Source organism: Pelodiscus sinensis, chromosome 3 (assembly GCF_049634645.1).
Source record: "Pelodiscus sinensis isolate JC-2024 chromosome 3, ASM4963464v1, whole genome shotgun sequence".
In the NCBI taxonomy this organism is placed as follows: domain Eukaryota; kingdom Metazoa; phylum Chordata; order Testudines; family Trionychidae; genus Pelodiscus; species Pelodiscus sinensis.
In genome coordinates this window covers 60,207,329-60,232,484 of record NC_134713.1, presented here as the reverse complement: position 1 = coordinate 60,232,484, position 25,156 = coordinate 60,207,329, and the positions used below count along the sequence as shown (strand labels likewise).

The 25,156-nt window shown below is 42.6% G+C and overlaps 1 protein-coding gene across 1 annotated transcript in view; it reads left to right on the top strand.

The window, feature by feature from the left end:
• The window catches only part of ME1 (malic enzyme 1), a 226,482-nt gene that overhangs the window by 174,696 nt on the left and 26,630 nt on the right, over window positions 1-25,156 (top strand). The window contains exons 7-9 of the mRNA XM_075923820.1: window positions 10,922-11,031; window positions 18,033-18,130; window positions 23,292-23,405. Coding sequence (XP_075779935.1) covers window positions 10,922-11,031; window positions 18,033-18,130; window positions 23,292-23,405 — 322 coding nt within the window. The remainder of the gene's footprint in view (window positions 1-10,921; window positions 11,032-18,032; window positions 18,131-23,291; window positions 23,406-25,156) is intronic.

Sequence of the window (25,156 nt, the reverse complement as noted above, 5' to 3'; positions counted from 1 at the left end):
GTTACAGGTGCATCAGCATTGGAGTGAGAAGATGTTTGTACCCAAGGTCTCTGATTGGAAGATGAGCTTTCATTCCACATCATCAAGGAGTTGAGAGCAGTTTGCTTGGTATATCAGACCTTCCACTTGCAAGAGAAATACACAAAGGTGATGATGGGCAACATGACTGTGAGGTTTTATATAAACAGGCATAATCTTCTCTCCTATGCTGGGAAGCCCTTAAGCCATGAGACTGCTGCATAGTCACTCAATTCACCTAGAAGCATCCTACTTCCCAGGTTCTTGGAACGAGTTGGTGGACTATCTCAGCAGGCCCTTTCACAGTCACGAGTGGTCCATTCAAGTGGACATGGTGGACAACATTTTTCAAACTTGGGGAGTTCCCCAAATTGTTAGCTACAAAAACCAAAAGAAAATGCCTGCAGTTCTGTTTCTTCTGGAAAATACAGGCCCCCTTGTGGATGTGTATCTCCTCACTTGGACAGACCATCTGTTGTATGTTTTCCTGCCTTTCCCATTTGCCCACAAGATTCTGCTCAAGTTCTGCCAGGAGAGGGCTGTGATCATACTGATAGCATCAGCCTGACCCCCTCAGCATTTGTATACCACATTCCTGGAGCTTTCAGTGGACACCCAAATCTTGTTGCCCCTTTTTCTGGAACCTGATCACCCAAGATCATGGCCATCTTCACATCCCAGCCTCAAATCTCTTCACCTCAGTACTTGGAAGCTTCATAGTTAAACCCGATGGAGCTAATGTGCCCTGAAGCCATGAGGGAAGCCCTTCTTGGCTGTAGGAAACCCTCCACCAGGGCTACTTACCTAGCCAAGTGGAAGATTCTCAATCTGGTGTTCTCAAGGATGTGCTCTCCAATGCAGCTTCCTATAACACTCCTCTTAGTATACTCTTGGTATCATCCCTCAAGGTCCAATGGGCTGCCATTTCAGTGTTCCACTTGAGTGGTCAGGTGTTTAGTAGTTTCCTAAAAAGTCTTGATAAATTCTATCCATAGGTTAGATCACCTATCTTGACCTGGGATCCCAGTCTAATCCTTTCCACACTAATGGGATCCCCTTCAGGTCCCAATCTTTCATGGAAGATAGCATTCCCGGTCACCATACCATCAGCTACGACAGTGTCTGAGCTAAGGCTCTAACCCTCCTTACCCTCTTTAAAAACAAACCAAAAAAAGGTGCAACTTGTGCCTCCCCCAGCCCTTTTCCCAAAGGTTGAGTTCAAATTCCATGCCACTCAGGACATTTTTCTCCTGGACTGTGTCTACACTGGCATGAATTTCCAGAACTGCTTAAAATGGAATACTATTCTGTTTTCAGTTTTTCCGGAAAAGGAGCGTCTACATTTGCAGGCTGCTTTTACGGAAAAGCCCTTTTTCCGGAAAAGTGTCTGTGGCCAATGTAGACACGCTTTTCCGGAAAATAGCCCCGATCACCATTTTCGTGATCGGGGCTTTTTTCCGGAAAAGACTACTGGGCTGTCTACACTGTCCCTTTTCTGGAACAGTGTTCTGGAATAAGGACTTATGCCTGAGCGGGAGCAGAATAGTTTTTCCGGAATAGCGGCTGATTTTGTACAGTAAAGCATCGTTGCTTTTCCGGAAATTCAAGGGCCAGTGTAGACAGCTCGCAGCTTATTCCGGAAAAGCGGCTGATTTTCTGGAATAAGTGGCCCAGTGTAGACACAGCCCTGGTCTTTTACCCTAAGCCACATGCTGATAGTCGGGTACAAAGACTACACTTCTTGGACATCCTGTGAGCACTGGCTTTTTATATTGAGTGTGCAAAGCTGTTCCGTAAGTCAAACCACTTGTTTATTGCAGTTGCAGTTAAAATGAAAGGCTCCCCTGTGTTGTCCCAAGGAATCTTGCCATGGACCATATCCTGTATGAGAGCATGCTAAGATCTAGCAAAAATACTGGCCTATGCACTTTTTTTTTTTTAAATACAGACTCTGGGTTGAATGGGAGTTGGGATGGCAAATTAGCTTCAAAACAGTTTTGAGGTAGGGTAGTTGGTGGGAACTAACAACCTTAATAACTTGTGAGAGAAGGAGTAGGATCACTTCTACATCTTGTATTGGTGCAAAGTAAAATGCTTCTGGATGATAGGGTTGTTGACTGATAGATAAAAAGTGGGAAGCAGTTCCAATGTGGCTATGCTTTTGATTATGCTGCTCCTTTAGAATAGTTATCCTGAAGCTTTAAAAACTTTTCCAGTTCCAAAAGTGCCTTTGATCTAAGGAAGTAGTCAAATAAGATTCTGGAATTGAATGTGACTCTCTAAAAGCCTATTAAGCAACCCCTTGTTCCTTCAGGAGATAATCCAAAAGAATGACTGGTAGCAAGACCAATTTATGTCCAGTTTTTTTCAAAGTTCTAAAAATAACCATAAGTCTTATTTCTTGTGTAGAATCAACTTTTTAAAAAACTCTTAGCATTTTAAGAGCATAATACTATGGAAGTGCTAGTAGTGTTTTTGCTATGGATAAAGAGACAGTATCATACAGCCCCTAGAATTCTTTCACAGAATGGGAAAATGTTATCAGGAGAATTATTTAACTGTCTGGAATTAATATTTCAGACACCTAAATATAAGTAGGTTATAAGGTTTATAACTGGACAAACAGAATACATTTGATAGAATACTATTGTCTAAATCAGTGGTCCCCAACCTTTACGGGCTCCTGGGCGCCCGGGGGCGGGGCCACACACGCGCCGGGCGCCCGGGGGCGGGCCCGCGCGTCCTGGGGCACGCCAGGACCGAGGCCGCCCGAGCCCCTTGTGCTGTGGGCCCGGGGCTGGCGCCACCGCCCGAGCTGCGTGCCTGGGGCTGGCACCGGCGCCGCGCGCCCGCATGTGCCCCAGGGCTAGGGCCTCCCGAGCGCCGCGCACCAGGCGCCGGTGAGTGTCGCGCGCCTGGGGCCGGCGCTTCCAGTGCGCCGGGGGGCGGGGCCAGCCCGGGTTGTCGGCGGGCACCTACAAATGCCCCGGCGGGCGCCATGGCGCCCACAGGCACCGCGTTGGGGACCACTGGTCTAAATTATGTTACAAAAAGGAGTAGCGTTACAAATGGAGTCTCTTGGCAACCATACGTTTTCCTAATAGCCAGTGCCTTCTATAAGATATAGTCCAGATAAGTGGTGGTGGTGGTGATGGTGAAATAACATAATCCGTATCTACACTGCAGGCAATTATTTTGACATAATGTGGAAATAATGTCAAGCTGGAGGACTTCTTACTCCGACTCCTGTAACCCTCATTTTATGAGGAGTAAGGGAAGTAGGAAGAAGAGTGTTCTCACTCAGACTTCCTGCTGGGTAATATAGTGCCAAAAGTGCCAATTAACATAGTTCAAGTTGTGTTGCTTATTTCTGCTTTAGCCCTACTGTGTAGACATGCCCTTAATGATTATTTATTTCAGTTATCACTGAGAACGCTACCAAGAAATTTTGCCACCATAATCCCAAGATTCTCAGATAGAAGCACTTTAAAAAGTGAGTGTCACAATTAGATCAGGTCTACCTTTTCTGTTTTGTATAATTGAATTTAGCTGTCCATAAACCCTAGCCCAAATCTAAGGAATATAGCTGCCAATGGTACAAGTATATATTAAATACTTTCTATAGCAGGACTCATTTACCATAAATCATGGAATTTTTGATAAAAGTCTAAAATGAAGTGGCCTGAGAGAGAGATGAGAGTCGTAAAAAAACTTCACATGAAAGAGAAAAGTGTGTGTGTGTGTGTGTGTGTGTGTGTGTGTGTGTGTGTGTTTGATAATTTTATATATAGTAAATTAATATCGCATAGCTTTCTGCTTAATAACAAATAACTTTTGTGAGTTGGTTCCAGGATCCCAGAGTATTATTAGCCTTAGGTTGTTACCAATCTGTCTACCCCTTGTATTCTGTGGAGTCATAAAAAGTCAAGTCAGAGAATAAATCATGATAAACAACTCCAGTTTCTTTTTTCATCTGTATTCTGTAATGATTTACTTTTTTGAATGTACTGACCAACAGAATTATCTTTTAAACATTGGCCTCTAATTAACAATCCAGATAGTTCCAGCTTTTCCCATAAAATCTGAAGATATTTACAGTAAGGATTATCGTCAGTGGAGTTCCTTCAGCTCTGGCTAATTGTAATATGGTTGTAAATGTGTGTTTTCTATAGAGATAAATATAATCCCAACAATTTTTGCTTTTGTTTTTATCTTGCGGTTTTGTTCAGTATAGTTTGCCTAGGACAACTAAGTTTTAAAGGAAAATTGCTCCTTATAGTTAAATGTTTTAATGGACAAGCTAGTGTGTATGTGTACCACTTTTTTTTAAATAAAATTAGACCTGCTTGACTCTATATCTTGGGTCTATATAGCTAACAACAAAAGAAGATTCTCCGTTAACTCAGGCCGTTGGGATATGTGCTTTTGATTTTGCCTTGCTATTCAGTGTAGACAGTGACATAGTACTGATGTCAGGCAATAATCATATAATTATGGCTAAGGCATTTTAGTATGTGTGATCACAAAGTAGATTAAACTGATTTTAAAGACAGCTTTTTCATACATTTCTTCTTGCTATTACAAGTAGAGTTATGGTTAAGTGTCTTAGCTGTGCATATCCCCTTCAAGATTTGGGGCAGGTCATGGGGGTTAGTGTTAGCCTTAAGTTTGAAACTCCTATGTTTGTATCTCTTGCTGTTTCTTTATAGCTAGCCAATTATCCCATCATAAGATGAAATTTTCACGTCTCTCCTCCCCCATGTCGGTCTTCTCTCCTTAGCCTCCGGTCTCTCGCTCGGTCTCTTTCTCTCTCTCTCGTTCTCCTACTTCTTCCCCCGCTCTCTCTTTCAGCTCTCCTCCGCCTTCTGCCTCTCTCTCCATCTCTCTCTTTCTCTTCTCCCCCTCCTGCCTCTCACTCTCTCTCCGCTCTCCTCTGTCTCCGTCGGGGGTGCATGCTCGTCCAGGCCCCACCCCATGGGCGTGTACGTCACCACCCCGCCCCCGTTCGCCTCCCGCCGTGGTGCTCGGCTGACTTCTGCGCCGCTTAGCCAGGCCGCCGCATGGGAGCAAGCGGCGCAAATGGCCTGTCTCTCTCTGTTCTCCTCCTACTTCCTCGCCCTCTCTCTCTCCCAGCTCTCGTCCGCCTCCTGCCTCTCTCTCCATCTCTCTCTTTCTTTCTTTCTCCCCCTCCCGCCTCTCACTCTGTGTTTCTCTTCTTCTCCTCCTGCTGCATGTCTCTCATTCTCTCTCTCTCGCTGTCCTCTGCCTCCTCCGTTCTCCTCTCTGTCTTCTCCGCGTCCTCTGTGTCTGCTCCTTTTTCCTCCTTTTGAATCCGGTGCCCTTTCCTGACATCAGAGACGCACGCTCATCCACACCCTGCCCCCTGGCTGTTCCCTCTGGGTGGCTCTGTTGCCTCCTGCCAAAGTGCTCAGCTGATCTTTGCGGCGCTCAGCACAAGCAGCCATTTGGTCCCTGCGCTCCCCATGCAGCACCTCCATGCTACAGGGGGAGTGCGGACCCCAAACAGCTGCTTGCACCACTTGCCTCTGCGCAGTGGCCTGGCTGAGCGGCACAGAAGTCAGCCGAGCACCATGGCGGGAGGCGATAACGCCACTCAGAGGGAATAGCTAGCGTTTCAGTGTTCGAGTCCCAGACATTGGGCTACTATATATATGATAGCTGTGTATTTGTTTACATTTAAGTTATTGATAGTACTCTCTGCCTTAATTCCATTTTATAGCGTGTTATGTATGTGGGGAGGTTGTTTTATTTTGTTCTTAGTTTGGTTTGTGTTTTTTCTCTAGGAGTTTTCTTGGTTTAAAAAAAAATATTTAAAATGTCTCGCATGATATGGGGAGCCTCCTGGGCAAGATGGGGGCCAGTTCCAGGCTCCCAGAAGAGGCAGGACCCCAGAAGAAGTGATAGTGCTGAGGCAGCCATCCTTTCGCGCCACCCAGACTGCAGTGTATCTCCCCGTCCACCTCCCTTCCCTCCCAGTCCTCAGCACCACTTGGAAGATGCTACCTAGGGCTCTACTACCAATTTAAAAGGCCCGGGGCTATGGCTGCCGCAACAGCTGGGTACCCTGGGCCCTTTTGAATGGTTGGGCCTCAAGGAAGTCCACCTCCCCCCATCCCTCCCCCCACACACCCCATTGGCAGGCCTGCACATAATCACTAAATAAGAAATCCAGAAAGAATACTACTGTGTAGTATTGTCTGATTATTTTAAGATACATTTGTGACACTCCTGACACCCAAGTATTCATCACTGTCATTTAATTAGGATATGTTTTGTACTAACTATGTCTTCTGACCAATCATTCCATAAAAAGGACAAGTAATGTTAATGGCTTACTGAGGAAATACAAAAAGCACAAGGATTTTCTTGGGAGGTATGAGTAACAGAAACCTCTCTGAAAGCACACTATACAGTGGGAACCATTTGACCCAGGTCACAATCAAAGAGGTTTCCACCAATTGGGGAGTAGTTATAAAAGGGGGACGATGACATCCTGAGGGGACCTTACTGTCCTTACACCACCACACCTGGAACCATCTTAGGAGCATAGACTTGAATTGTGGTAAGTGAGGAAGTCAGACACCGGAAAGAATCACAAGGAGGAACGAGCAACAAAGGAGGACTACTGATTCAGATGGAGAAGGTGGGGCGATCAGCTGGTTATCTAAGGTGTTTGTACACAAATGCGAGAAGCCTGGGAAACAAACAGGAAGAATTAGAAGCTCTGGCCCAGTCGAAGAACTATGATTTGATTAGAATAACGGAGACTTGGTGGGATGACTTGCATGACTGGAGCACTGTCATGGAAGGGTATAAATTGTTCAGGAAGAACAGGCCGGGGAGAAAAGGAGGAGGAGTTGCATTGTATGTAAGAGAACAATATGATTGCTCAGAGGTCCAGTATTTAGAGGGAGAAAAGACCTTTAAGAGTCTATGGGTTAAGTTTAGAGGTGGAAGCAACAGGGGTGATGTTGTGGTTGGTGTCTGCTATAGACCACCGGATCAGGTGGATGAGGTAGATGAAGTTGTTTTTTGACAAATGAGAGAAGCTTCCAGATCGCAGGGCCTGGTTCTCATGGGGGAATTTAATCACCCTGACATCTGATGGAAGACCAATACAGCAGTACACAGACAATCCAGGAAGTTTTTGGAGAATGTTGGGGATAACTTCTTGACACAGGTGCTGAAGGAACTGACCAGGGGCCATGCACAGCTTGACCTGCTACTCACAAACAGGGAGGAACTAGTAGGGGAAGTAGAAGTGGGTGACAACCTGGTAAGCATGAGATGGTAGATTTCAGGATCTTGACCGAAGGAAGAAAGGAGAGTAGCAAAATACATACCCTGGACTTCAGAAGAGCAGACTTTGACTCCCTCAGAGAACTGATGGGCAGGATTCACTGGGATGTTTACGTGAAGGGGAAAGGAGTCCAGGAGAGCTGGCAGTATTTTAAAGAAGCCTTATTAAAGGCACAGGAAGAAACTATCCCAATGCGCAGCAAGAAAGCAAATATGGTAGGTGACCAGATTGGCTTACCAGGGACATCCTTGGTTAGCTTAAACTCAAAAAGGAAGCTTACAAGAAGTGTAAACTTGGACAGATGACCAGGGAGGAGTATAAATATATTGCTCAAGAATGCAGGGGAGTTATCAGGAAGGTGAAAGAGCAATTGGAATTACAGCTAGCAAGGGATATGAAGGATAACAAGAGAGGTTTCTACAGGCAAGTTAGCAATAAGAGGGTGATCAGAGAGGGTGTGGGGCACTTACTGGATGAGGGAGGTAACCTAGTGGCAGATGATGTGGGAAAAGCTGAAGTACTCAATGCTTTCTTTGCCTCTGTCTTCACGGATAAGGTCAGCTCCCAGACAAATGCACTAGGCAACGCAGTATGGGAAGGAGGTAGACAGCCTTTGGTGGGGAAAGAACAAGTTAGGAACAATTTAGAAAAGCTAAACATACATAAATCCATGGGCCCAGATTTAATGCATCCGAGGTTACTGAGGGAGTTGGCAAATGTCCTTGTGGAGCCTTTGGCCGTTATCTTCAAAAACTCGTGGAGATCAGGAGAGATCCCGGATGATTGGAAAAAGGCAAATGTAGTGGCCATCTTTTAAAAAAGGAAGAAGGACAATCCAGAGAACTATAGACCAGTCAGCCTTACCTCAGTCCCTAGAAAAATCATGGAGGGGATGCTCAAGGAATCCATTTTGAAGCACTTGGAAGAAGGGAAAGTGATCAGCAATAATCATCATGGATTCACGAAGGGCAAATCGTACCTGACCAATCTGATTAGCTTCTATGATGAGGTAACTGGCTTTGTGGGTATGGGGAAGTCAGTGGATGTGATATACCTTGACTTTAGCAAAGGTTTTGATACGGTCTCCCACAATATTCTTGCCAGCAAGTTAAGGGAATGTGGATTGGATAAATAGACTGTAAGATGGATAGAAAGCTGGCTAGACTGTTGGGCCCAATGGGTAGTGATCAACAGCTTGATGTCAGGTTGGCGGTCGGTTTCTAGCGGAGTGCCCCAAGAATCTGTTCTTGGACCAGCTTTGTTCAACATCTTTATTAATCACCTGGATGAGGGGATGGATTGCACCCTCAGCAAGTTTGCAGATGACACTGTTAGTTGATGGTCAGGGCAGTGTACGTGTGTGTGTGTGTGTTACCGAGAAAAGGTTTAACGTCCGTGCCTTTACTGCTAGGACCGGGGTCCCATCGTGGAGGGCAGCCAACAGGCTGACAGACACCCCAGAATTTATAGGGAGAGCTTATTACATCTTAGATTTCAGCTGCTAGGATACAGGATCCCTTCGCAGTGGGCAGTCTAGGGAAGACTGAGAGATGCCCCAACGGATCTGTCACCTGGGAGTGACACGATCCAAAACGCCCAAGCTCTTCCTATACCTGTCCCTTATGACTGGCTGAAGTTCTTTTAAATTGCGCTTGGTTCTGTTACAGCAACTAAAGGAGTCAGGCTAAAGCTTAAACAGTTACAGGTTTATTAAAAAAGCTTATAAATCATATGGTTACAATGGCTATTGCTCTCTTTCTTAACTGCTAGCAAATACAGATCTTATGGTTACTATGGCTATTGCTCTATTTCTTAACTGCTAGCAAATATAGATCGTAAAAATGGTTACAAAGAAAATAAAGATAGAAAATAGAAATAATGGTACCAAGTGACAGCTTAATCTTTAAAGAGCTCTAAGTCTATGTGTACACTTAAGACAAAGGACCACATCCAGGTACAATTTTTACCCCCTTCTGTGCCTCTCGACTCAAGCGGGTCAAGCCAGGGCCGGTCCCTCAATTCCTAGGAAAGACGAATACGAGGTGGGCGTCCCCGTAGAACCTCGGGAGGTCAAACACCTAACCCGACCAGCAGATAGATGGTAGATTGACACTCAGAGTAAATGTGCTGCTGGACCCATCTTTATACCCCTGGGGGCCCGTATCCTCTTTCTTATCTGAGATGCCGAATTGTATTGGTCTGTCTTTGTGACGCCAGTTCTTACAAGCAAGTTTCAAGTTAATTTACACTTGCAAGAGAGAGAACTAAATTGTGAGTACTGGACATTTTTTTTTACTGGGCGAGAGATTCCTCCCCCCGCGGACGGCTGTGTGTTTGTATCAATATGGGTTTCAGTCAAGGGCACTCCTTGGCAGCTTCTTGGTCAGCAATTGGCGTATCTCTGTTTATTGCCATTCAGGGTCACTGAGCCTGCATATCCGGGCCTTCTGTTCAAGGCTGTTACTGCTCTGTGTGCCCTGCATGCTCCAGGCAAGCAAAAATGGATGTTACAGGGGGGTTCCTGTCTGGCTACAGACACTAAGCTGGGGGAAAAGTAGGTACGCTGGAGGGCAGGGATAGGATCCAAAGTGATATGAACAGATTAGAGGATTGGGCCAAAAGAAAGCTGATGAGGTTCAACAAGGACAAGTGTAGAGTCCTGCACTTGGGATGGAAGAATCCCAAGCATTGTTACAGACTGGGGACTGAATGGCTTAGTAGCAGTTCTGCAGAAAAGGACCTGGGGATTACAGTAGATGAGAAGCTAGATATGAGTCAACATCATGCCCTTGTAGCCAAGAAGGCTAATGGCATATTAGGGTGCATTAGGAGGAGCATTGCCAGCAGATCCAGAGAAGTGATTATTTCCATAATATGTCGGATGATACAGACTCTACTGCAGAGAGCAACGGAACAGCTGATGCCGCTCCTGCCTGGATGCTTCCACATCTATTGCTCTCTACAATAGAGTCTGTATCATCCGACATATTTGATAATCCAACCATGTGTCGGTCCCGTTTAGGTCGGATGATAGGGACTCTACTGTACTGCTTTAAGTACAAAATGAAACTCAATTTTTAACTATAGAACTATGGCCATTATCTCTAATTTTTTTAAACAATTTTAATAATTGTTGACACCTGTATCTGAATTTCCTTCATATCTGCTCATTTCTCTTTAATACAAGATAACTGGAATTGAGCACAATATACTGAGGACGTCCTCCTGATTTTCATAATGGTATTAAAATATAGTCTGTGTTATTTTGTAGTTTTCTAAGTCCTGTTTTTTTCTTTACTTGACTACTGTTGCAACATTGACCTTTTCAGAATGTGTTGTGTGCGCAACCTAGGCCTTTTATCCTGAACAATTAATTAATTTAGAACCCAATAAGATGTGTGAATAGTTCAAAATCTTCTTTCTAATTAAAGTATATGAATACAATATAAAACAGAAACTTATAGCATTTTGTATAGTTTTTATTATACTCTTATGCAAAATCTAGCTTCAGAGCTAACATTTTTATACATGCAATATTGCATTGTTTCCTATTTTAAATATATATCTCCTTTGTATTTCTAGATATGGCATGAATTGCCTTATTCAGTTTGAGGATTTTGCTAATGCCAATGCATTCCGCCTCCTGAATAAGTATCGTAACAAGTACTGCACTTTCAATGATGACATTCAAGGTAACAAAATACTGTCGAATTACTCTATTTGATTGCTTTTGTAAGATAGGAAAAATTAGAGTTTTATTAGTTCATAATTATTGTACCAGAGACAAAAAGACTTTCCTGGATTATTGTATGCTACCTCAGACTATTCATTATCAGCCACACTTTGTCAAGGCATATGAAATACTTAAAGTGAAACAGGCTGCAAACCCAGGAAATTAAATGTCTAAAAAGTTTATTGGGTTGCTGAGGAGTGCACAATTTTACCACTGACAGGGGCAAAATCTCCACCTATTGATTTCTTTCCCCATTAGCCTGCCTCCTGGAGAAGAGCGGTTGACTTTTGTCCACGGCAAATATTTTGAAGTCTGTGATAATTTTTCAAAAAATTGAATGACATCCAAAGATGTAATTAGGAGGCATTCATCATGCTGTGTGCAGTGGGAGAAATTCTTCTTTTTTTCCTCAAAGTACATTTAACGCAGGCTGTAGATTTGAATGATTCTGACTCTGGAAGTACTCTCAACTGGAGGGAATTTCAGGAAGCAGGATATTTCCCTGCTGCCAGTGGCTAATAGCTCTGGTTTTCCCTGTAAGAAATCTTGAAGTACCCATTATAATGCATCTGTAGACCCAATTACTTGAAAGATGAAAATTTTCAGGTAAGCATGGAACATTTTTCTTGTTTATTTTGTTAGAAATATACAGATTGAAATTAATTTGATTCCTGGAAAGGGTAGATTCTTAACTGCCCTGAGAACTTTTGCACAAGATAGGTGTGTTAATGAGAGGGCTTCTTAAAGAGCCAGAGTTGATTTCTTATGTCAGGCTCCCTTCTTAGCTACCGTTAGGCACTGGAATTCCCTCACTTCCCTCCTTCATGCCTTCCATTCAGGAATTGAATTCCCCATCCCCAAGATCATGCTTTTTATTTTTCTTCATTGGGGATTGAGAGAGGAGAGGGGAGCTCTTTTCTCTATCCTATGTCTTCTCCACCCTCTAGTTGGAAAGAATGAAGAGTTTAGATGTGCTTGCTGTAAGTTTGCCTCATACAAAATAACCTAGGTTTGTTAACTTTCAAGACATACTGTAGAGCTCATTTGTTCATCTGGACTTCTAGGAGAAATAGAGAGAAAGAGATACAGGTCAATGTTCAGGGCTGCTAATATTTATTTATGTATTGTTGCTTAGCAGAAGTGAGAGCTGCTTGTAATGTATATGTTTTTGTAATTATTGAATAGTTGAGATCACTTAAAGCCATGGGCACTTTTTAATTGCTTCTAAGTCGAAATGAAATAAAATAAATAAAAATAAACAATTATTCTCACTTTGTTTCATCCTCCTATTGTATTTTGTTGTAAACTAGATTGCAAACTCTTTGGCTTAGGGACAGTCATTTTAGTACATATTTCTACAGTGCCTAAAACCAGGTTAGCTAGTTAAGACTCACTAAATTGAACTCAAAGGGTGTCCTCACCATCAGCTAGTACTCCTACCCTTGCAAGGAGTAAGAGAAGCCAACAGAAGCATTTTATCTCATTGGCCTTCTGCTGTGGAGATGGTGCCAAGCTCAGCTTAAGGTAAACTGACTCTCGCATGCAGTTTAAGGTCAATTGAATACTTTAAGCCAACCTTCTGGGTCTAGTGTAGATCAGGCCTGAAATCAACTCTTCATGGGAAGACTCCGCTAGGGAATTGTCTAGCACTCAAGTATGCATCCCCTCTGTATGCAAACTCAAAATTGAGTTGCTTTGCGCTGCACAGAGAACTGTTCAATGTAAACTCATGAAATTTGCACCATTGCTCAATGTGGAGGAGGATATGCTTAGCTTCCCCCCCTCCAGCTGTGAATTTTACAAATTGATATTAGAGAAAACAAAAATAATGTATTTAAAATTTTATATGATTATAAGGGATAGCAAAAACAGGTCAAAGCAGATTAATGTGCAAATAAAACAAGCTCACAAACTAAGATTACTACACAAAGGAAACTGGTAGAAGTAGTAAATTTTTCACCTTCAATATTGTTTTAGGTATTTCTTTCACAGGCAAAACACCTTTTCCAACCTGAGCTCAGCTCTTCTCCCCCACACTCCTATTTGTCTTGTTTTCTTAGATGTTTCCAGCAGTCATCCTAGTCAGGGATTCAGTGCCTTAAGTAGGATTTACATATGGTGGGAATTCTTTATTTCCTACTTTGATCCCCACCTTCCTATTAGTGGGAAAATGCTAGTAATTCAACATGGAGTTCAGTGCCAAGTCACTTGATAACATGACTCTACAATGTCAAAGCAGCTATGAGTCAAGGTTGCTTGCAGCATTTCAAGAGGCTTCTTAGGATGGTGGGAAGATCAACATCTTCAAAGTCCTATTGTTTCCCTTAATGGTCCATCCAGGCTCAATGCATTGTGTCTGGTGGGTGTCCCCCAAGTGTAAACATAGTTGTAATAGGTACATAGGCATATTCCCAACTTCAGATACAAAAGTGATACTTGCATACAAATAGGTTAGTACATCAGAACCATATCTCACGTGATCCATCTTGCATAAAACATATCTCAGTTATTCCCTATTCATGGCATAACAATATGTCTATGAAGAATATGGGGTGTAGTGTCACAAAGAGATTTGTCTTTTCTGCTAGAAAACTTGGTTTGAGCATGTTAACTTTTGCAAATGCTTATATACAACTCCCCTGAAAAATGCAATACTCTGTTGTCAAAACTTTCAGAGATTATTTTCCCATGGTCTTTGTGATAGTATAGCTTAGCTGTTGATTCACAAGATCATCTTATGTTTGTTTTTTCCTGGTGCAGATAGTGTTTTGATTGTCTTTCCAGAAAAGTAGCTGATGTGTACAGTGAAATTTAAGGTCATACATCATTACTTATAGCAGTTCCGGTTAAACAAATCTGCTATTCACAGTGACATTTTCCCTCTTTTCATGAAGAACAAATAAGGCAAACTGCTGAAGAGGAGTGATGACAGTTACTGCTAACAACAAAGAATGATAATGAGTTGGCAACTCTAACAGGACTAGATCACTATCGTTTTACAAAAAAAAGACTGGAAAAAAAACCCAAAAGTGAGGTTCTTTTACATTAGCTTGTTTAGACTGTTGTCCTTTTGAAAAAATAAGAAATATAATATCTCAGATCTAAATACATTACTACAGTGACACCTATTTGTTAGACTTTAGAGATCTATAACCATACTGCACAATATGTGCAAAAATGCCCAGAGCAAAGATCTAAAATATTAATATGACTATAGTAATATAATTTTTAAATGCCTAACTTTTTCATTTAAAATAGAAAATTACAGGGAAAACAGATTTCATTGAAGGTTACCAGCTGTAATTGGTATAATCACAATGCGTAATTATAGTTTGTAACACAACAGCCTGTCTAGTAATTTAGCAGCCTATTGTCAAGCATTCTGACAAGTCAGATCTCAGCATTCTGATATGTTCATATCAATCGAGTAGAGAAATTATGGGAAAAGTACCAAATACTATTGTTATGTTGCTAGAAAGATGCAATATAACGCTATTTTATTTCATGGAATACAAAACAACCCCAAACCAGGCTGCTCCCTAAGGAAGCAAAGCACAACTCATTTTGGGGGGTGGTTTTTTTGGTCAATTTCAAAACTTGAATTTTTGCTGATCACATGTAAAAAGTAGCCCAAAAATTACCAAATGACAGTATGCTTCAAAAAGGTTAAGTTTTTCACATTTCTAAAGAAGTCAGTGAGATTGGCAACAGTCCGCAACTGCTGTTCACTCACATGTGGGCCTTTCTCAGTTTATACAGTGCCCCTGCATCCCCATTGGTTGCTTCCCCACCTCATTTGATACATTCTGTGGTCAACAAGAATCTTCACTTTGTCATGTGGCTTGCCCTGTTCCAGTCAAGCACCCCATTACTAGAGGGGAAGTCAGTGTGTATGGCTGCATGCAGCAGGGAAAGCCTCTGAAAGGAGGCTTTGCCAACTGACGGAGTCTTTCACTGTGGTAGGAAAAAGGTCTGGCAGCAGGGAGGCAGCAAAACATTATAGTGCTAAAATCAACAGTGTAGATGTGGAAGGCACTTCATGGGCATTCAGTGAACTGAGTAGGGTAAATACCCAAAAATATAGTCATGTAGGGCACCCTCTCCAGCACTCAGTCAGTAGAGAGTATAGGGGCAATAGTGTCAGCCAGACCATTCATTTGTCAGAGATTTAGTGTAGTTAATCTTATCAATTTCAAACCTCCATTCCCAGCCAAAAACCACAGTGAGAGTTTGTGTTAGCCTGCTGGGTCACATGATAACTTGTGGTTTACATTTCATCACATGCAAGGCTGCAGCTCCATCCTTTTCTGGGGTGGTTAAGATCAGTTTCTCATTCTACCAGACACAGCATAGGATTACTGGTAGAAGTTCCTTCAGTAGCACTGATATCTCTGTGTTGGTAGACAAACACACCCCTTCAGTCTTTTCATGATATTTCATTTCACGCACCATCCCCTTGCAGAGATTCTTGTAACAGATGCATCAACACTGGGTGAGGGTTCTCGTTTAGGCAGTCTCTAATTCAGAGCATAAGGTCTCACTTGCACATGAGTTTACGAAGGCTCAGGTGTTTGTTTAGCCTGCAATGCTTTCCAAGCCATCCTTCAGGATGTAGCTGCCAGGTTCTAATTGATAATATAACAATGATGCAAGATATAAACAAACAACATGGGCACAGGGCCTTCCCCTTTGTCAAGGAGAGATTTTTTTGTTTGTTTGTGAAATTAACCTGGTACCCCTTCATTTACCAGGAACTCTTGACAAATTGGCAGCTCTTATCAGTGAGAAGAGCTTAATCAACCCTGAGAAAGAACTGAAAGATTTGATTCCGGATCAAATATTCATGAACTGGGAGAATCCCTCAGTAGACGTATTTGCTACCAGTGTAAACAAGAAGTGCACTCTCTTTTCTCCCAAAGAGGACTCTGTCCAGGCTCTCTGGCAGATGTTTTTCTGCTCTGGTGGGGAAAGATCCTGTTGTGTCTTCCTCCCCAACCCACCCCTATTAATTCCCAGAAAAATATTTTAAGATAATGCTTTTATAATGATGTTTGGGTAAATCTGTTTTGATTTTCTCACTTGTCAGTAGGTACACCCTTTCCACTTCTAATTCTTCTAGACATTTTTCAGACTCGTGGTTGGGTGCCCTATCCAGTGCCGCTGCATCTGATAGCATGAAAAAGCTACCAGGTTGAATTCCATTGACAGAAGTTGTCTCAAGACAGTTCTGAATCAAAACTTCTTGAACAGAAAGGCGAATTTGTAAAAACGAAATGGAATCATTTTAACTTGTGGACTATTGAAAGACATTTGACTTTGGGAGTCTTCTAATTCTTTTGTCTTAGACTACCATGTTGTTGCTAAAGTACTCAGAATCTTTAGTTACATCTGCTAGTTACAGTATCCACATGTTGGGATTCATTCTGTTTATTCCTGTTTTACTATATCAAGATTTTTTTTTGAAACAGCTGACTCCTATATTTCCACCAATAAAGGAAACATTTCCTACATGGGACTTGAATGTGGAGTTTCTAGCATTAATGGGCTCCCTTTGAACCTATGTCATTGTGTTTTGTTATTCCATCTTTCCATAAAAAGTGCATTTTAGCTATGACTTCAGCTTTCGGGATGAGTTAGATATAGGCCTTGACAGCAATATTCCATGTGGTATTTCATTAAAACTTCACTCAACATACTTATTGAAAATTCTTTTGAATTTTCATATAAATCAAATTATATAGTTGTCAGCATTTTTCCTCTAGTCTCATGCTCCTCCCGATTTCATACATTTGATGTTCTCTGAGCTTTGTCCTTTTACCTCTTTAAAACAAAGCCATTTCATGTATAATTTGGACATTTGGTAACAGATCTCAGGGTCAGACTATTTCCTCTCAGGGCTTCTTGAAGTAGGTTTCAGATTGCATTAATATCTATGCTGGAAATATACTTCCCTTCCCTCTAGATTTGGGATGCACTCTAGTAAGATTAGTGAGACATCTGCAGCTTGTTTTAGGGGAGTCCTTATTTCTGAGATTTGTAGGGCTCCTACTAGAGGTTCTGTTCATAGGTTTACTTATCACTGCTCCATTGTGGCAGCTTCTAGATCAAATGCTGAATTCAGCTGGGCTGTCCTACAAATGTTTAAATAGGAATCCTATCACTCACTCCTCTGATAGATAACTGCTAATTAATGATCTACTATGGGATCCATGTAGACATCTGTTGGAAGAAGAGAGGTTACCTAACTTAAAATAACTGGTGTTTTTTTCAAGATGCCTTTATCCACAGGAATCCTATGACTCACTCTCCTTCGCTACTGGGATATTTTTTTTTGCTAAAGGAGCTGAGTGGTTGTTGGAGCTGCTCTGCTCTATGCCCTTGCTAGCCTCTGGGGATACTGCCAAACCAAAGATTCCAGATTCACTTGCATGGGGCGCTTGCATGCCAGTGGAATCCATGTAGATAAAGGCATCTTGAAGAATTCTAGTTACTGTACGAGGTGAATAACCTCTCTTATTTCATCTCATATACTCATTTGAAGCAAAGAACTCTGTGGAGCCCATGCCTCATTCAGTATGCATTCTACCAATGGGAATTAGCATTTCCCATTACTGATCAAGTCTCAGCTTGCATAGCTTCTAAGATCTGATGAGATGATTCTCAGCACAACATGGTATGGTTGGCAAGATAGAATACATGCTATCATGGCTGAGGTTAGAATCAAAACAATAATCTTTTCTATTTTACTTATTCTGAAGTTACTCTTGGTCTAATTTATCTCTTTGATTTAATAACAACAAAATAAAGCAAAACAAACAAAAGATTCATATTATAATTGCTAACTCTCTTAAGTGTTTGCTTCTTTTAGCTATATGAGTGTTTTGAAATCATTGATAATATTTACTTAAGACTTTGAATTACTGTTTCAAAGTAGCCTAAATAATTCATTTTGTATTTTAGGAACAGCATCTGTGGCTGTTGCAGGTCTTCTAGCAGCTCTGCGCATCACTGAGAACAAGCTGTCAGATCACACTATACTGTTCCAGGGAGCTGGAGAGGTATCTTTAATACACAGCACAAAAGCATTTTTATGTGAAAACTTTGCTTTTACTTTAGAACAAGTTACATGTATCTGATCCATAATAGGATATTTATTAGGAAAAATAATAATAGCCTGTAAAAATGGTTTTCTTACTTCAAATGAACACTTTGTTAAAATTCAGTTAGTTCATCTGATCAAGACAGGTATTTTCATAGGATACTTTGGGCAAATCATAGCCCACTATTAATACTTCAAGTTCTTCTTTAAATGATGGCCATGTGTATTGTGTGTGGGTATCCATGAGACAGTCAGTCTCGATTGGTTGCTGTAGGGAATTGTTTCTTCAGTTCATTCTTAACACTGCATGGTTGTGATTAGAATCATTGGTGTCCTGAGATGCTTTTCTACTGCGCTGTTGCTGTAAATACACAGCACAGTAGACTTCCAATAATCTGGCATTTTTGGTGGTGCCAGATTATTGGATATGCTGGAATACCAGGAGGGCATACTCCCAACCCAATAACTCCCCCTCCCCCGCCCTTATGCTCGGGTCCCAGAGCCGCTGGTACAGTCGCACGACTCCCTCCAGGTGCTGGGGCACGTGCGCTGAGTGGCCGGCTCTTCCATGAGCTGGCTGGGATGCTGTGCACAATCCAATCTCCCTCCCCTTCTCCAGAGCCAAGCTTCCCTCTCTGCTGTTGCCCAATCCCCCTTTTCCCCCAACCTTATGTCCAGGTCCCAAAGCAGCTGCCTGTGCTCAGTGGCCAGCTGCTAGCACGTGCAGGCTGGATGCTGTGTGAGCTGGGGACTGTGAGCAGAATGGCATGGGCCATGAGCATGCATGTGGCTCACAGCGGCCCGGCCGTGAGAGCAGCTGACCTGAGCGGCTTTGGGTTCCAGTTGATGCTGGACTATCAGGAGTGCCGGCAACTGGATGCCGGACTATTGGAGTTTTACTGTAGTTTCTCACTTAACATTGTAGTTATGAAATGCTGCTTGAAAAATGTGACTTTAAGCAAAATTATGTTAAGTAAATCCAGTTTCCTCATAAGAATTAATGTTATTGGGAGTGGGGTTATGTTCTATGGATTTTTTTCCACCAGACAAAAGACAGTATATATATTTATACAGTATAAGTTTTGAACAATTTTAAAGAAACAATACTGTAGACAGCAATGATGTTACGAAGACTGATTGAGGTGGTAGAATCAGAGGGTGAGCTGTTTCTCAGGGAATGCCTTGTTGCTGAATGATGAACTAGCACTTGGCTGAGCCTTCACGAGTTAACACATCTTTGTTAATGTAGCCTCACACTACAAGGCACAACAGACTGGAGCAGGAAGGAGGAGACAATAGATGCAGGGCAGTGGCTGCAAACGCTTGCTTCTGGAATGTGAAGATGAACCCACGCTATTTGGAGCACACCATTCCCTTCTCTGGATAGTACATACATGACTGCACAGGCATTGACATTCCCAAAGTGCTGGAGGGTGGGATGTATGTGAGAGACACGCTCATTGCTCCTTTAAATTTTCTGACCCCACTTTAAGTACACTGCCCTTTTAAGTAGATCAGCAAGCTCCCTCCAACCTGAGCCCTGTCGTGTCCTCCCCCAGCTCAGTGGAAATGGGGTACAGGAGCAGAGGGATACCCTGGTATCAGTATCTCCTCTGCCCATACCCACCACACAGCAAGCAGAAGGTTCCTAGGAGCAGCTCCAAGGCAGAGGGTAGGAGTGTAGCACAGAGCAGTGAGCAGAGCAGCACCTAAACTGCCCAACAATGGATAGCCTGCTGGGTGGCGACTCAGCTATGCACCTTATGGGAGCTGATAGTGAAGCTGCTGGCCCACCCTGGTTCCAAATCCCCCATCCACTAGCTCCAACAAGCTACTCTTCCTACAAGCAGTGGACAAAGCATGCAGCAGCTAAACAATGTCATAGTGGAACATTGTGCAACTTTCAGTGAGCATGTTCTCAATAGATCAGTGATGTAACAACAACGTTAAGTGAGGAGTTACTGCATTGTAGTTTTGTATTTAATAGTTGTAGTTGTTTACTAGTAGTAGTTTCCCCAAAAGTTGTAAGGGTCAGAACATGAGGCTTAGGAAACATCTCATGAAAAAGCATGTGAGACCCCAATCAGGTCCAGGCTGTGGACTGCCCCCTGTCCATCAGTCTAAGCAAGGAGACAGTGCCTCTGCAAGCACAAGCTCAGGAACAGAAGCTATGAGTTCTAAGAAAAGCTTCCCATGAAAGTAAGGGGCACGATGATAGGGTGTCCACCTCACACAAGGCCTGATGGGGCATATTAGGCCAATTAACCTGTACATTGTACTTGGAGGGAAGCCAAGGAATGCTAAAGCCTAATTCCTGATGAAATCCAGCTGGGGAAGGAACTTGGCAGGGTTTATAAAGAGATGAATTTCACAGTAGATGGGGCTGCAATAAGCTGAGCCTGCTGCCATGCTTCCTCCTACAATGGGGAGAATAGAAGACTGAGAGAGAACAGGGTAGGAAGCAGTCCAGGCAAGGAACATTAAGGCCCGAGAGGGATAGACCTGACCTGTTGGCTCTAGGGCCTCTGGCTTGTAATGCCAGATAGAGGGAAAGCTCATCTTCCCTTTTTCAGCCACTTCGGGAGTGGTGCAAATGGCTCAATAGATATGGGTAGGGCCCAGAGCCTTTGAGGAAGGAGATTTTGATAATACCCAGGAAGGGTAGGTTGATAGTGACTTGACCAGAGGCTAAGCCACAAAAAAGAGGCTCCTGACCAGAGCAATGGGTTGAGTGACCATCTGGTCAGCTGCAGGCAGTGATGGGCTGATTTCCTGGACAAGCCATGAAGAGGTGCCCCTGAACAGCGAGTAGCTGAGCATGACTCCATTACAGCCACTCTCATAGACAAAAGGACAGACCATCTTGTTCTAAGACTGGCCTGAAGAGAGAAAATGCTGCCTTGATCCCAATCAAAGTTTGGAGAATCTACATTCATAGGTGCTAAGGCAGTGGTACTTTTGTACTTGTGATCCCTTTTCACATAGCAAGCCTCGAAGGGTGTGTTTAGACTACAGGGTTTTGTCGACAAAAGTGGACTTTTGTCGACAAAACTATACCTGCATCTACACTACCACTGAGTTCTGTCGACAGTAAGTCGACAGAACGCGGCAGTTTTGTCGACAGCGGTAAACCTCATTCTATGAGGAATAATGCCTTTTGTCGACAGAGTTCTGTCGACAAAAGGCACTATTACATCCACATTGTATTTTTTCAAAAGAGAGCGTCTAGACTAGTGGTCCCCAACCTTTCAAGGTTGCCGGGCGCCAGGGGGCGGGGCCGTTCGCCCGCCGGGCGCCAGGGGGCGGGGACACTTGCGCACCAGGGGCGGCCCCCCCCCATAGCCGCATGCCCGGGGGCGGCGCTCCCCCCGCCCAGTGCCGCGCGCCCGGGGCCGGCGCTCCCCCCGCCACGCGCCCAGGGCCGGCGCTTCCCAGCGCCGCGCGCCCGGGGCCGGCGCTCCCCCCGCCACGCGCCCAGGGCCGGCGCTTCCCCCCGCCCAGCGCCGCGCGCCCGGGGCCGGCGCTCCCCCTGCCATGCGCCCGGTGCCAGGCCAGCCCCGAGCACCTGGCGGGCGCATGGAAATGCCCCCGCGGGCGCCATGGCGCCCGCGGGCACCGTGTTGGGGACCACGGGTCTAGACTCTGTCGAAAAAGCGGCTTGCTTTATCGACAGTATTGGCTGTAGTCTAGACGCTCTTTGTCGACAGTATCTGTCGACAAAAGCCTGTAGTCTAGACGTACCCTAAGTGACACACCCCCTTTACAAATTAAAGACACTTTGTTATATATTTAACACCATTATAAATGATGGAGGCAAAGCAGAGTTTGTAGTGGAGATTGACAGTTTGCATCCCTGTTTGAGAACTCCTTCACTAAGGGTTTAAGCTGAGTAAATCATCTTGGCAGGAGAAAGTGGCATGCCAAGGATATGGATCTGCCAATTCTGGTATCTATTTTGATGGTTTTTAATTCTTAAGAATTAAGTTGCTCCCATAAACATCCAGAGCTGCTGATGAACCTATAGCAACAAAATCTTCAGATGGATCCAATTTCCCCTGTGACCAGGGAAACTCTGGTTCTGACTGCTCAACTATTAGTATTTATTTCCAATACTGCCCATAATATGCAAAAACCTGTAGAAGCTTTTTTTAAACATTTTTATGTGTGTTGTGAAAACCAGATGATAATGTAAGGTTAGTGAATTTTCTTTCAATAATTAATATATTTGTGGCTAAGTGCTATTTAAGCAGAACTGAAACATTTAGTCTGAGCTGAAAACCTAATGAAGTCTGGATATCTCAAGCTGTATTTGATTTACTGTTTGTGGCCTGAATTATTCAGACTGTAAGAGGCTAAAAAAAAGTCCTAACTTATTCCTAAAATTGTCTAAACACATTCTTTATAGAAAAACATTGCAAACTTGACAGTTTTTGTTTTGACTCAGAAAAAAAATCTATATTTTGCAAAATTTGCAGATTTTTGTGGAAAAAGAAAAAAACCACCAAAATCTGTTCTGTTTATTTTGTTCCTTACAATAGGGCAAATGAATGTAAGAAAATAAACATTTAGAGTACAATTTCTACCCCATAAGTAGTCATCTGCTTCTCCCTGGCTTTCTCTTGTGTGGATAATACCTATGTGGGGTGATAGTGCTCAGAGACCATATTCACTTTAGTACCTCCCCTGCACTCCATTCTGTACAAATATATTGGGCTGGTTTTTTTTTTTTAATTCAATGAATTTTTTTTTCCAGACCAAACTTTGGTGGGAATGGTGGTAATAATAGAATATTCACATGCGATTCTGATTCTCTATCATGTTGTTTAATGTAAAATAGCAGACTCCATAATTATGGGAGGAGAGGAAGCATTAAACACTGAAAACTGATTCATAAATCTGATTATCTTTATTTGTGTATGAGTTCTATCACCACCATATATCTATCATGGTGAAAAATACATTTTCTGGTACTTTCAATTTGTGAAAATATCATTGTATAGCATTAATTGTTAGTGAAATTAACAGTTTTAAGGTAATAGGAAAATAGTACTGTATGTTATCACATTCTTTCTTTTCCAGGTTTCATATATTAATTTTCTTTTCTTCTCTCTCCTATTTAGGCTGCACTTGGGATAGCAAATCTGATTATTATGGCTATGCAAAAAGAAGGAACGCCTGAGCATGAGGCCATCAAAAAGATATGGATGGTTGACTCAAAAGGATTAATAGTTAAGGTAATACAATGTTTTTCATTGGTATAAGTGCAGTATTAAAATTATTCTCATCATTCTGCATCAGCCAGATGTAGAAACAGCTTTATGGATATGATGAAGCAATTAACTCTCTTTTTTAATACCTACATCAGGGATGGTGAACCTAAGGCCTGTGAAATGAATCCAGCCTGTGGTTTGCCTTGATCCAGCCCATAAGTTTCAGCTCTCCCCTTCTGTCTCCCACCACAGTGGGGAGCCAGCACTGGTGCTCCAGCCACAGAGTGAGTCTCTGAGCCATAGCTCCCCTTGTTCATCTGGAGCACACTAGTTCGGTAGCTCTGACACCAGCAGCCTTTCTATAGGCTTCCAACAGCCTTGGGTACTACTAGTAGAGTGATCCATCACCAACACATTTCCAGTCCTGATTTTCACAAAAGTGTGTGTTCTGCAATGCCTGCTCCAGGACAGTTCAGAGAACTAATATAGTTAATTTGTTCCTCTAAAGGCACTAAGATCACAATTTATTAACTTAACTGGGAGTTAAGTTCCCTTTAAATATCACACTTAACTGGTTATTAGTAAAATAAAACAAACATGTTACAATAGGACATAGGTTAAATGATGCTAAGTAAAAGAAATAAAGTTAGAAAGGGTTACAAGGAAAAAAGTGAAAACATGCATCTAAGAATCTAAAACTTAATTTAGCTAGTTACTGGACTTGTTCTATACGTCTTCTCTTACCAGTCATTCTCCTTCCCAGCTACTGCTAACTTTCAGGATGTTCCACAACAGTAGAATGTGCTAGCTTCCCCTTGTCATCTTAGATGAAAGACCTTTGCCTAAACAGGTTGCTCACCTATATTTGGTTCCACAAGACTTCAATACAAACCCCCACATCTCTCTTGCTTGAAGAGAGATCTTTCTCAGCTTGTTTGTGTCTAGTGATGGATACCAACAATGGCTTCTTTCTTTTCTTACGTCTTTCAATGTTCATTGAATTTATTTTGAGATGAGAGATGACCTATTTTCCGATTCTTGTGAGCATCCCTTCCCACTGTATGATTTTTATGTCAGTGGGGCTTCCATTGTTTCTGATTCCACTATGCTTAATTTATATTGTCAACAGATAGTCCAGACAGTCCCTCTTGCCTGCGGACACTGTACAGCCTAATATCCAGGAATATCTACTATTCCTGGTGTAGTGTTAATTAGTAGTGTGTTGTTAGATCTCAGAAAAGACCTCACTCTACACATTTATAAGATGGTAATATTGTGTACAATGAGTAGATTCAGTTGATTAACACGTGGGGTTCAGCTCCTTGTCTTTATAAACCAGTAAATGTTTGAAGAGGATTCTTGTGAGGGTTATCCATCAAAGTAAAGTATTTTCCAGTTGGGAGGAAGGTGATACAGTATCTGGTGTTAAAGGAAGCTTTATGTTCTTTCTTCTCCCACTTACTGTACAAATAGATCTTTGTTGTCTTTGCCTGAAGATTGGGCTGGTTAGAGAATCTAATGTACATTCCTTTGATAAGTGGGCCAGTTTACCTGGCTTGAAGATATTTTAGTTATCATTCCAGCATATGTCCATTATTCATAATAGCCATCACTTATTTGCATCACTGAGGGTTATTAATGATTTTCAAATTACAGGCAGTCCCTGGGTTACGTACAAGATAGGGACTGTAGGTTTGTTCTTAAGTTGAATTTGTATGTAAGTCGGAACTGGTACATATTGTAGGGGAAACTCTAGCCAAACATTTCTCCAGAGC